Below are 13,490 nucleotides of genomic sequence, written 5' to 3' on the forward strand. Positions count from 1 at the left end.
CTTTGTGGATCTGTGTAATCTGAGGGAAATATGTGTCTCTAATATGGTCATACATTTGGCAGGAGGTTAGGAAGTGCAGCTCAATTTCCACCTCCAGGCTGTGTGCACTCTGCCCACAAAATGTCTTCTCTTGAGAGCTAGGTCTGCCTACGCCGGCCTTTCTCTCTCTGTTCTCCTCTACCCACTGTGCAATCTTTTCCTACAGATCCAATTTCTCTCTCTTCCCTAATTTCCCCCACTTCTTTTGTTCCTTTTCCCACAGCTACTCCCTCTCTTCCAGTGTCAGAGGTGACCTGTCCCTGCAGGTGTCATGTCACATTGTGTTCCTGTGTCCTGTTTAGGGGGGGGGTCCCCGGTCAGAATGTGACTAGGTCAGATATGCGTGTGGGACTGCAGCTGCCCTCCCTGTGCTCTACTCTCCCTGACCCTGTCAAGTTCACCCTGAGCCACAGTCGCATACCTGAAGATGCAGGGAGAGAAGTCATTGCCTGACGCTGTTCATTCCCTGCCGTGTGTGTGTGTGTGTGTGTGTGTGTGTGTGTGTGTGTGTGTGTCGTCAGGCTAGTCTACACACTGCTGTCAGACTGAGAGCCGCAGACACGGAGGATACCCTGCCCGCTGGTCACAGTCTGTGGTGCTCTTCTCGCGCTCTTTCACTCTCCCTTCCTCTCTCGCTCGCTCTCTTGCTCTCGCATTCGTTCTTTCTCTCGCGCTCTTCCCCTCTCCTTTGTCTTGTTCTTTCTCTCGCTCTTTCTCTCCCCGTGCTCTCCCTCTCCCCTCGCTCCCTCTTCTGTTCCTTTGTTCTCCTCTACCTACTGTTCAATCAGTTCCTGCAGATCCAATTTCTCTCTCTCTTCCTAATCTCCCCCCCACCTTCCCTTTTCCACAGCTACTCCCTCTCTTCCAGTGTCAGAGACAGGTGTCATGTCACATTGTGTTCCTGTGTCCTGTTTGGGGGGGGGGGGGGCTGGTCAGTGATGCGTGTGGGACTGGAGCTGCCCTCCCTGGCCTCTACCCTCCCTGACCCTGTCAAGTTCATCGGCCTCTCACCCTGACACCACTCCTTCATCACCCTGAGCCACGGTCACATACCTGAGCTCCAACACGGTGACAAACATTAGTGAAAATGCAGGGAGGGAGAGAGAGAAGTCGGTGCTTTCTAATCTGACTGGACAGGTCGTTTGGATGTGTGGCCTCTACCTCAGTGTTGGCATACTAGCATACTGCACTTCACAGCCCCCTCTCTCCACTCCATCTCCTCCTCTTCCCCTCCTCCAGTTGTCATCGCATCTACAGTGGGTTCTGTCCTGCTGCCCTCAGGCTGTTCTGGTCTGTCCTCCTCTGACGCTCCTCATCGTTAAGCAGAGTGCTTGGGTCTGTGGTCAGACAGATGTGGCTTTGTGTCTGGACTATGTGGGAAAGAAGCCGCCCTGGTGGCAGAGTTCTTCAGCCTGCTAGTAATTCTCTTCCCCCTCTACTGTAGCTAGCGGCAGGGAGGGGGGGCTCAGAGGGCCACTGGTATTAGTGGGCCACAAATAAACATGGAGTAGGCGAGAGAGGACTGGACCACAACACACAGAGCGGCGAGGGAGCGAAGGTCAAACCACAGAAACCACGTCCTGGTTCAGTCTGTTGGTCTCGGGACTGGGGTTTTGTGGACTTGCGAGTGTCACTGCGATGGTCACCCACTGCAGTGCTAGTGAACCGGACTCTAGCCCCTCTCCGTCTCTCTTCCTCCTCCTCTCGCTACCGTTCTGTCATTCTATCCTGCTGATAAAGACACTCCCCGTGGAATGTTAGTCATTTGGCCTCCTCACCTCACCTCCTCAGTGTTTGTGTCTTATGGCTCACTTGCTGCCGTCGCTTCTTGAGGTGGTTGGGCGTGCAGACTTTGATTGATTGAACATGTTTGTGTGAGCACAGCCAGAGCTGGCAGGACATCGATCGACAGGCTGCCGTCGCACTAATCGCACAGGTCTGGCAGATACACACACACACACACACACACACACCCTTCTAGCCCACCTGATTAATGCGTCTGGTTGAGACAGGTGTGCCGGGGTGCAGGTGATGCTCATTGAAAGGTCCTCGATTTGTCTCTCTCACCACGTCTGACATTGGGCAGCTGTGCAGCGATGACTCGCCCTGGATGAAGAAGCGTCCGTACAGGCATGTTGCTACGGCGACGGTGGTCTTAGTGGTCCAGCTGATGGACCTACTATCCTGCTTTTCCCCCAGTCATAGTATTTCCTTCCCGCTGTGGGACGTCTCTGACTGCTTGGCTGTATATTCCTGTTCCCCCAGGGTTGTTGTTGTGGTGTGTGTGTTTGTGTGTTTCCTCTGGAAATATGTGTATCAGTGGGGGAGAAGGTCACAGCATTTTTATGGAGAAGAAATGACAAGCTCCCTTCTGCTGACTTTTCACTCCAAAATGAAATGAGCCCAATAACATATTGTTAAAATTGTTTGCTAAAATCATTTTCAAGTATTGGACCATACATATAGCTAGTGATTTTGAGGGGGGGGTGGATAGTTACATATCGGGATATCATTTTTGACGATGTATCATTTTGACAATATTGCAATATTATTTTTGCGCTAGTTGGCTGTACCTGCACCAAAACGCCAGTATTTCTCACTTGTTCTCCATCTTCTTTTTAAAAATGAGGCTAATTTGTTTTCAGCACTTTTATTTCCATGACCGATCAAAATGTGATGTTCTCATGGCTCTCTCTCATGTCTCTCTGCAGCAGACATATGATGAGCAATAGGGTTGGAACATCGAATCGCAATAAAATCACAGTATCGAATCACAATATTATATAGAATCGGGAGAATCTCAATACATGTCATATCAGCAGCAAAGTATCGTGATAATATCGTATTGTGAAGTCCCTGGCAATTCCCAGCCCAACATATAGCCCATTCATATTATCAGGTATACCATAAGCAATTAGCATTATCACCCTTGGCCCAACTGATGCAGCAAAGTGGCTATAAATAAATATAATTGAAGGACCGAGTTGCCCATCTGCATTTACCCTATTGGGCTAATCATTAGCTAGATCCCGAATGTGATCTTTTTTTTCTTTCTTTTTTTTTACCCTTTTTCTTCCCAATTGGTAGTTGCAGTCTTGTCTCATCGCTGCAACTCTCGTACAGACTCAGGAGAGGCAAAGGTCGAGAGCCGTGCGTCCTCCGAAACGCAACCCAACCAAGCCACACTGCTTCTTGACAAAATGCCCACTTAACCCGGAAGCCAGCCACATCAATGTGTCGGGGGAAACGTATAAGTGCTGTGGCGCCCGGCCCGCCACAAGAGTCGCTAGTGCGCGATGGGACAAGGACATCCCTGCCGGCCAAACCCTCCCCTAAACCGGACCCAATTGTGGGTCTCCTGGTCGCGGCCGGCTGCGACATAGCCCGGACTCGAACCCAGAATCTCTAGTGGCATAGCTAGTGCTGCGATGCAGTGCCTTGGACCACTGCACCACTCGGGAGCTCCCGAATGTGATCTTTTAACTAGTTAGCATCATATTGATGAATTTTATGTTCCAAACAATTGCAATTTTACCCCGGGTGGCATATTCTGCCACCCGGGGTAAAACTCCCCTGTCTGTACTTCTCCCAGAAACCACATCATGTCACCATTCTCCCCCGAACACTTTCCCTGGTTGCCACTCTTGCTCAACAAAAAAAACAACTAATGTCTCATCACAATTTGAAGTTACGCCCTCAAAAATATATTTCAGGTAGGGTGGCGTTTTTACCTCAAGTTACCCTACAATAGACACATGTTACATTTAGCCCCACTCTCCCCTATGCACTCAGGAATAAAGTAGGATCTCCCTCTTTTTAGCAAAGGCCATTTTAAAACGTCTGTCTCCCGTCATTGCATTGAGCCTCGCTGTGCATGGCATTCGCAACTGGAATACACCTCGAGAGGAATAGCCTATTTCTCTCGCATTAGAACACACAACAACACGTCTAGGTAAATAGATATACTATTCTACTATTGGGGTCATTTGTTTTTTATATTCTTTGTTTAAAGAGGAAAAGTCCATGTGGACTTTATTTATTATTTTGTGCGCCGTATTTTTTTGGGCCTTAGTGGCAATGATTTTTGCCGCGGTGCCGCGCCACAGCTAAATGACTGCAGCGCAAAGACTTTTATGTGCGTGTGTGTGTGTGTATGTACGTATGTGTGTGTGTGTGCCCCTGCCTTGACACACCAGAGGGCATGGAGGCCTGTGCTGTTAATCCGCTGTACCAGGATCATTAGTGCCATCATCACACTGTCGCTGGATGAATGAACTGGGGCCTGTTATCGCCACTCGTATCCCACACCGGAGATGGATGGTAGCGGAAGGGGGCCCCTGCTCACTGCCCAGCCACCTACATCTTCCACTAGGATGGATTCTCACAACATAGGCCTATACCCATGAGGTGTGGAGAAGAATGTGCTGTTGTGACACACTCCTCAGTCAGAGACCAAATAAAACGTGATATTGTATTCTGCTGTTTTTCCGTGGGTGGGTGTGTGTGTGTGTTCCGTAGGTTCCCGCGTGAGGCTAGGTGGTTGGCCATCTGTTAAGACTCCTGCTTGGCACTGGTTGGCAGGGCCGTCTGGTCTGTTTGTTCCTCAACACGCTGAAGTGCCAGGGATGTCTTTACTGAACCCAGCAGGAGACCGCTTGTTCCCGTCTGGAGCTTCACAAAGAGTTCGAGGTGTTTCATGCCTCAGTCAGGACTGTAGATAAGGTGCTGTCTGGGAACGATCTATGAATCCCCTTTTCATAGAGACTTTTGGGCCTTTGTCTGCCTCAGGACTGGACTGGGTACAGGACATGGGAAGGAACGACTGGGAATGCTGTAGGAAATCCCTCGCTGGGAATTGACGTCCAGTGACTTGTTTGCTCCACTCTGTGCTCAGGAGTCAGGCGGTCTGCCAGGACGGGCCTTGGCTGTGGAGAGGGAAAACACAGCGCAGTCACAGGGAGGATTCTGCTGTCTACTCCAGGTTTGGCCCGGGGACCACCACAGTCTCTCTCCCAGCATGAAGTCACCTCAGCCAGGGAGGCTTCTGGCTCCTAGCGATGACACAATGGAACCTGTGACACACTGAGAGTGGATGGGAAGCATTTCAGGGCTACCAGCCTCTTACAATGATTTCTATTGGAGGCCTGAGGACACAGCTGAAGACACTGGCCTGTGTTCGGAATCCGATCTGGATGCAGTCCGTGGTGAATACGCCTGGTTAAACCACTGTATAGGAGCTGTTCAGTGTTCAACGAATGGAGGACGAGGCCTTACAGAACAGGGTGGTCAGTGAGTGAACAGCCGTTCCTGGTTTTACCACTCTGTGGAGTCTCAGGCAGGACCGGAGAGGTTTTTGTGTCGGTCGTGTCGGACTCAGATCCGGAGACGTGGCCAACTGTGGAAAGCAAAGAACAGGGAAGAGTGCAGAGCAGGAAGCTGCGGCAGTGTACTATTCTGAGTGAAAGAGGGTGAGGTGCCCATAAAGAAACGCGCCTACCCTCACGCCTTTGTTTATTCTCTAAAACAAAACAATTTTGCATAGGCACTTTGAAGGATGGATGATTGAAGGGACCCGGTGTGCATTATCGCTGTACCTAAATTGCAGTGCTCGTGTGTGTGTGATGGAGGGGGTTTGAGGAGGATGGTGTAAGGGGAGGAGTGGGTGGCAGTGGGCGGGTATCCAAACAGAGGGTAGTTAATGAGCAGCATCCCAACACACGCGCACACAGTCACACGCACAGTACAGGCTATAACAGTGGTGTATGAATGGAGCACAGGCCTAGGTAGAGCTGTAAATAGATCAACATGCTCATCTCATTGCTCAGCAGCCCCTGTCTGTGTCCTCTCCACCTCTGCTCTGCTCATCAGTAGACTCGCTCCTTGCAGCCAGGCAAGGCCAAAAATAGCAGCATCCCGCCTCGATGTCTGCCTCTCTCCTCCTCCTCCTCCCCGAGTGTCTCTACCACACACACACACACACACACAGGCACAGTGTGATCAGAGTCTCTCCACAGCATGGCAAACACACTGTTTACTCCTCCTGCATGCCACCAAACACCACTTCATAAATTGCTGTCCTGGCAGCATTTCAATAGTCTCACCCAGGACTAGCATTACGTAGTGTCTGCTAGAAGACCTGTATAAACACAACATGGAAAAGTGTTGTTGGTCCCATGTTTCATGAGCTGATATGAAAGATCCCAGAAATGTTCCATTCGCACCCAAAGCGTATTTCCCTCAAATTTTGCGCACAAATTTGTTTACATCCCTGTTAGTGAGCATTTCTCCTTTGCCAAGATAATCTATCCACCTGACAGGTGTGGCATATCAAGAAGCTTATTAAGTAGCATGATAATTACACAGGTGCACCTTGTGCTGGGGACATTAAAAGGCCACTGTAAAATGCGTGTTTTTGTCACACAACACAATGCCACAGATGTCTCTAATTTTGAGGGAGGGTGCACTTGGCATGCTGACTGAAGGAATGTCCACCTAAGCTGTTGCCAGATAATTTAATTTCTCTACCATAAGCCACCTCCAACATCGTTTTAGAAAATTTGGCAGTACCTCCAACCAGCCTCCCAACTACATACCACTTGTATGGAGTCGTGCGGGCTAGTGGTTTGCTGATGTCAACATTGTGAACAGAGTGCCCCATGGTGGCGGTGGGGTTATGGTATGGAGGCATAAGTTGGACAACAAACGCAATTTGAATTTTATCGATGGCAATTTGAATGCTCAGAGAAACCGTGATGAGATCCAGAAGCCCATTGTCGTGCCATTCATCCCCCGCCATCACCTCATGTTTCAGCATGATAATGCACGTCCCCATGTCACAAGGATCTGTACACAATTCCTGGAAGCTGAAAATGTCCTAGTCCATAATTGGCCTGCATACTCACCAGACATGTCACCCATTGAGCATGTTTGGGATGCTCTGGATCGACGCATTTGACCGCGTGTTCTAGTTCCTGCCAATATCGAGCAAATGCTCACAGCCATTGAAGAGTGGGACAACATTCCACAGGCCACAATCAACAGCCTGATCATCTCTATGCAATGTGCTGCATGAGGGAAATGGTGGTCTGATCCACGCCCCTACCTTTTCTTTTTTAAGGTATCTGTGACCAATGGATGCATCTCTTTTTTTTTTAAATATTTTTTTTAAATGTTTTTATTTTTTTATAAAAAAATAATAATAAATAATTGTAAAATTTTATTTTAATTTTTTTAATTTAAATTATTTTTTAGGGCCTACTGCATTTATTTCATTTGACTGATTTCCTGAAATGAACTGTAACCCAGTAAAATCTTTGAAAATGTTGCGTTTTTATATTTTTGTTCAGTATAGTTTATAAAGCAGCGGCATACATTTCTACCCCGCCCCCGCCACCAGCGGGCGACTGGAGTAAATCCCTCAGACTAGAGCGATGTGATTTAAAGTAGTCATTCGTCTCTTTTCTCTCTCCTCTTCCCTTCACTGCAGTCTCTGTTCTCTCCCTCCTCCTCAAACAAGTATTTTCTCTCTCTCTCTCTTTCTCTCTCTCTCTCTCTCTCTCTCTCTCTCTCTCTCGTGTGTCGTGGTGCAGGATAGCGTCTGTAGTGAACCCGCGGAACTCAACCGTCTCACGCGGACACCCTCCCTCCCTCTCCCATGGGTGGCTCCATGTGCCCGATGCAGACCGGAGACAGGCACGCCACATTGATATTCCCTCAACATAGTCCCGTTTCTATTTCCCTGAAGTCTAATGTAAAACGAGACCCCCCCCCCCCCCCCCCCCCCCAGCGTTTACTGCGATGCGTTTTAGAACGTCCGTGTGTCTGTGCGAGGAGTTATGACGCACCCGCCCGCATTTAAAACTCATTAGAAGGACGGGAAGATAAATGATGGTGCAGATCTTTGCTAAGCAAGCAGAAGCTTTATTGATCGACAGTATCTTCATGCGGTACCCATTAGTTTGTTCCTGCCATCCGTCCCTTCTTCTCTCCATACCATACAGGGCTATGGGAAGATGTCTGCTCAGTCAGGCCGCTGGTGGGTTGGGCCGGGAGGTTCTCTCTTCTTTTTTTTGTTTGTTTGTTTTGTTTGTTGTTGTTGCAGGTGCTCTGGCAGGGATAGAGGGAAACCGTGACTCTTGTGAAGCAGCATAATGGGTCGGGGGTTAGATTTGATGACGCCAGGTGCGTCTCTCCCTCAGACAAACTTGCTCGGCCTTTCCCTCTGATCGTCCTCTCTCTCTTACTCTCCGTTTCGCTCTTTCTTTCTCTCGCCCCCCTCTTACACTTCTTCTCTCGCTCGCTCTCTACCCCCCTCTCCTTCCGTCGCTCCCTGCACCCTCGTGCCCTGGCATTGAGACGGACGATGCAGGAGGCTCTCGCCAGATGTTGAGATACCGGTGTTGAGTTTCCGTAAACCTTTCGTCTCCCCCCGCTATCCTCCCTACAGTGTTAGGGGGACTCGGTACATGACCGGGCAGATATTATGTCCTAGACATGGGCTCAGGCTGTGTTAACGAGCCTCTCCTCCACGGTGCTCAGGTCTGTTCTCTCAACTCCATTAGAACATCTTGGCCTTGTTCTCTTGTTACTGTAAAACCCAGTTGGTATTTTGTCCATAATCCACAGTCCCAATCCCTAAGCAAGTTTTGTCCATGTTCTTTATTACTCTGCCCTCCCCCTGCATCCCTCGCTCCCTCCCAGATTCCCCCTCACTCCGAAGCTACATTCATCTGTGGGTTGTGCCTCAGGGCCCAAATTGTACAGAGAGAAGGGTTCTATACAGCTCCACACTCTCTTGTTCTGTGTGACCCGGAGCTTCCTGCAATCAATCAGGTCCAGTCCAGCAAGAGCATGAATGGGTATTCATCAAGATGGAGGATCTGAGTGGCTAGTTGCGCACACACGTGCATGCAAACTCTCACACACATACACCCCCCCCCCTGCACACACGGGCTCATTTCCATATTTATTATAAGTCCTGCTGCTGCTCCATGCAGTGAGAGGGACTCCTATAGACGTCTGTCCTGTCTGTCTGTTCAGACAGCAGCAGTGTACAGTAGCAGCTAGCAGGCAGCACTCCGACTGTAACTCTACAGTACTGACAGGCTGGAGCTGCTGCTGTAGTGCTGAGTCATTCAGACCCGCCGCTGCCTGCTGCAGACCTGGAGGAGGAGAGGAGATGGAGAGAGAATCATCATCGCTGCCTCTGTGTTCCTTCCTGTAGATGGTTTCTATAGAGGACTCTAGTGCCCTGCTTTAGCATGGACAGCGCCATTTGAGGACTTTCATCATTCTGAAGTAGTTAACTGGGTGGGAATTCCTATTTATACTCGTGAGCAAACATTCCAGAACTGCGGGTGGCAGTAATTCACAAACTTGGGCTTTATTGCTGTTCAAACGATGCACTCCTCCTGGTGGCAGTGTGAACTCTTTCAGTTTGTTTCCCAACTCGTAGAAGAAGAATAAAATGGACTACTTCAAAATTGAGACGTACTCAATTGTGCTGACCATGCTGTAGCAGATGCCGTAATAGGACGGCTACAATGTTGCGTCCTCTATCTAACTCTATGATAGGGCCCTGTCTGTAGTAGCCCCACAGCCCCTTCTCTTGGTCTGGTCCTCCCTCCCATTAACAAATCAGGGAGCCCCGCTCGGTCGGGGGTGGTCAGGAGCTGACGGGTGGCTGGGGACTACTCTCTACTCAGACAGGAAGAGAGAGAGAGAGAGAGAGAGAGAGAGAGAACAGCCCTAGGGCCTAGGCCTCAGTCAGACACAACTCCCCCTTTCATTTCCTCTCTCTCTCTTACTCGCTCTCTCCTTAGTCTCTCTTACTCGCTCTCTCCTTAGTCTCTTACTCGCTCTCTCCTTAGTCTCTCTTATTCGCTCTCTCCTTAGTGTCTCTTACTCGCTCTCTCCTTAGTCTCTCTTACTCTTTCTTACTCACTCAGTCTCTCTAAGAGACCGAGAGAGAATCTCAGTCTGTCTCTCTCTCTCTCTCTCGGTCTCTTTAGAAAGAGAGACTCTCACTTCCTATCTCAATCTCTTTCTCACACTCTCTTTTAGAAAGAGAGACTATCTGCCTCTCTTTTTATCTCTCCCCCTCACTTTATTCTTCTCTCTCTGTGTGTCTCTCGCTCTCTCCTTTCCTCTATCTTTCTTATTTCCTCTCGCTCCTTACCGGCCAGCTGGGTGGAAAGAATCAGTTGTTTATATTTCCCCGCTGTCTGTCAGGGGCTTGTGCTGCTTGCCGGCTTCCGTTACCTAGCAACTGCAGTAGCAGCTTCACCAATGGCGTGTCTGTGTGTTACGACCGTGTTCACTAGCAAGGCACATACCCCCCCCACACACACACACACACACACGCGTTCCCAACTGTACCTAGCCTACCTCACAGCTCCTTTTGTCTGCCCTCTCCGCCTCCGACTGGCTCTATGCCAGTCTACCTGTCTGTCTGTCTGTCCTTAGAGAAGACGAACTCTGCCTAGTGCACTTTTCCTGCCTTGACTGTCTCTTTCTGTGGTGGTGAAAGGATTGGATGTCAGATTAGGCCGTTCTATGTAGACGTGAAGGGTTATCCGTCGGTCTGGTCTGCTCGCCTGGTTGATGCCCGTGTGTTGAAACTGAAAGCAATTCACACGCTGCGTTGTTTGCCGCTGTCGTCTGTAAGGGGTTCCCCTGGAGAGCTGCTTTCCTTTGGTTGGCGCGGTCTCGTTTGCCCCACCCGCCTCGCGATGACATAAACCCTATCTGTTTCTCCATCTATTTTGACCACTTCCTGTGTCACCCTCTGCATGGTTGCAGAGATATGCAGGATGTCGTTTTAGAGCAGGCTGTTTTCTCTGCAGAAGTCCTCCATGCCACGGGTTCAGGTTGAACAATTGGGCCCAGGGAAAAAATAGAACTCCATGACCCACAACAACCCCTCCCCCGCCCCTCCCCAATTCCCCTACAAAACGTGATATTAAGGGGTTCTCTGTGCGGGTGCGTGAGCAGATGGGGCTGACGTGTGGGAGAGGCTCGGCTCTGTAGGTGCTGGGGCGGTGAGGCTCTGTACTGCCTCCTCCTGCTGCCAGTCCTTCCGTCTCATCTGGTCTGCATGGTCTCTAGTCCCCGTCCCACAGCCACATGGTCCCTATTCAGAGTAGGATGGTATCGTATTACGTATCTGACATTAGGCCTGGACTAGCCCAAACCTGAACAGGACTATCAGTCAGCCGGCGAGGTCTAGAAGGCTTTGCTTCCTTTTTTGTTTTAGTTCTGTCACACACAGAATATATATATATATTTTTTATCTTCTTTTTACACACACTACACAAGTTCATGATGACCTCATTCCATATCAGTCGCACCCCCGTCAGCGTCAGTCTCCCTCCCCTCATGGAGACAGTCCCCCCCGTTGGTTAGTAATGACGGGCTTGACATCGTGGTGGCGTGCGCTCCTTTTACAGACCTTTTGTTGTATTTCATCAGTCTGTCTGAGCAGGGCTGGATGGCGGCATCTCTTCCCGCGGTTGGAAACTGTGTACGAGCTATTTTACTGGACCCCCCTCCTCTCTTTCTCCCCTCAGTAGAGAGGCCAATCTGTCTCCATTGTGTGCATGTCTAGTATTAATAGTATCTTAGTAAAAATCAGTCATGTCACTGGCAGACTGCGTCACCGGCTGTAAATATGTTGTTTAAAGTCGGCACGCTTTTGCTTTTTGGTAAATGAACTATGAGTCGGACTACTACTTGAATTGAATCTTTAGTTTTATATCGCTGTAAAATGCCGAGTGGCTTTGTGTTTTTGACTCTGTGCCAGTTTCACAGTTGTTCCTATGGGTTGAGGTAACCAACTTTTTTTTGTTGAGTTTGACACAGCAGCTCTGCCACATGAACACACACTGTCTGTCTGAAGGACACGGCGGACCAACGCGAACGGACATCCTATCGCCTCTGACCACAGAACGTTGTTTGTTCACTTCCCGACAATTCTACACGGCGATTGAAGGACTAGCCTACCACTATCTCAACCAGAATTGACTCTCTCTCTCTCTCTCTCGCGCTCTCTCTCGTGCTCTCTCTCGCTCTCTCTCTCTCTCAGGTCAGAAGACCTGTCTCCACCTCCATGGCATCTTCCCCTACCTCTATGTGCCGTACGATGGCTACGGGCAGCAGGCGGAGAGCTACCTGCGTCAGGTAGCCTTCAGCATCGACAGGGCCCTCAACGTGTCCATGGGAAACCCCTCCTCCAACACGCAGCACGTCTTCAAGGTGGCACTGGTCTCCGGCATGTAAGTCTCCGCTCCCTCTCTTTTAGCTAGACCACTGTTCCTTAGTAGGGTCACTAAGTACACGGCGGAGGCTCTTTCTCAATTTGGTTTTCCTCCCATCTCCCACCTGTTTCCTCGCCTCCAAACCTCATTGGAGGAGATGACCCAAGGTTCCTCCCCTAGGGCATTCTCCTCCTATGGGTTTTGAGTAGGAGGCAAGACACGAGGAATCAAGAAAAGACACATTGAGAACGGGGCAGAGTCTGAAGGCTCACATGTTAATGTTAGAAGGTGAATGGTAGATGAAGTCTGTATTGTGTTGTTTTCCCAAGAGGTTATTCTGACTGTGTCTCCCCCCCACAGGCCTTTTTATGGATACCATGCAATGGAGAGGAAGTTTATGAAGATCTATCTGTACAATCCTCAGATGGTCAAAAGGTGAGGAGTGTGTTCTACTTTTTTTTGCCTCAGCTTGCATTTCTCACCAGTCTGTTTTTTTTTTTAGTTGGAGCTGTAATAGCCTATATGTTAACATTCGCAATGTGTTCCTGTTGTTAGAGAGGGCTATGCTCTCTGTCTGTAGGCTAGCCTGTGTGGACATGACTATGATGCTCATTCTGTTGATATTGATCGGCCCGCTTATGTAGTACAGAGCTCTAGCGGTGTGTGTGTGTGTGTGTGTGTGTGTTTTAGACAGTGTGTGTGTGTTTTAGACAGTGTGTGTGTGTTTTAGACAGTGTGTGTGTTGAGACGGAGAGACAGAGTGACTGTGCGAGAGACAAAGCAAGTACGTGTCTGTTTTGTGTAAGAGAGAGAGAGTGTGTGTGTGTGTGCGTGCACACCGGCTGTTATTTAGCTGCTGAAGCTATCAGTCACTGTGAGTGGAGCCGTGCTACTGCACTGATTCCAAGAGACGGGACAGAGGAGAGAGAGCGAGCGAGTGATACTGAGGGAGGAAAGCGAGCGAGAGACACTGAGGGAGGAGAGAGAGCGAGCGAGAGAGAGTCTAACTGGCACACTGTCTGCTGCCAGCCTGACTGACTGTTATGAGCCCCTGTCTTGTTCCAGATCAATCACTGAATCAATCAACTCTCTCCGCTCTGACCTTTTTAAAGGGGAACTGTCACTGTGGCCTACATTATTATTATGGATATTGGACCGGCCAAAAGACTGGCGGGAAGTTTCAAGTTTGAAAAGTAA

The 13,490-nt window shown here is 49.5% G+C and overlaps 1 protein-coding gene across 1 annotated transcript in view; it reads left to right on the plus strand.

The window, feature by feature from the left end:
* The window catches only part of rev3l (REV3 like, DNA directed polymerase zeta catalytic subunit), a 49,950-nt gene that overhangs the window by 12,587 nt on the left and 23,873 nt on the right, over positions 1-13,490 (plus strand). Inside the window, exons 2-3 of the mRNA XM_036975690.1 lie at positions 12,122-12,311; positions 12,654-12,728. Coding sequence (XP_036831585.1) covers positions 12,122-12,311; positions 12,654-12,728 — 265 coding nt within the window. The remainder of the gene's footprint in view (positions 1-12,121; positions 12,312-12,653; positions 12,729-13,490) is intronic.

This window comes from Oncorhynchus mykiss, chromosome 4, assembly GCF_013265735.2.
Source record: "Oncorhynchus mykiss isolate Arlee chromosome 4, USDA_OmykA_1.1, whole genome shotgun sequence".
NCBI classification, from domain to species: Eukaryota; Metazoa; Chordata; class Actinopteri; order Salmoniformes; family Salmonidae; genus Oncorhynchus; species Oncorhynchus mykiss.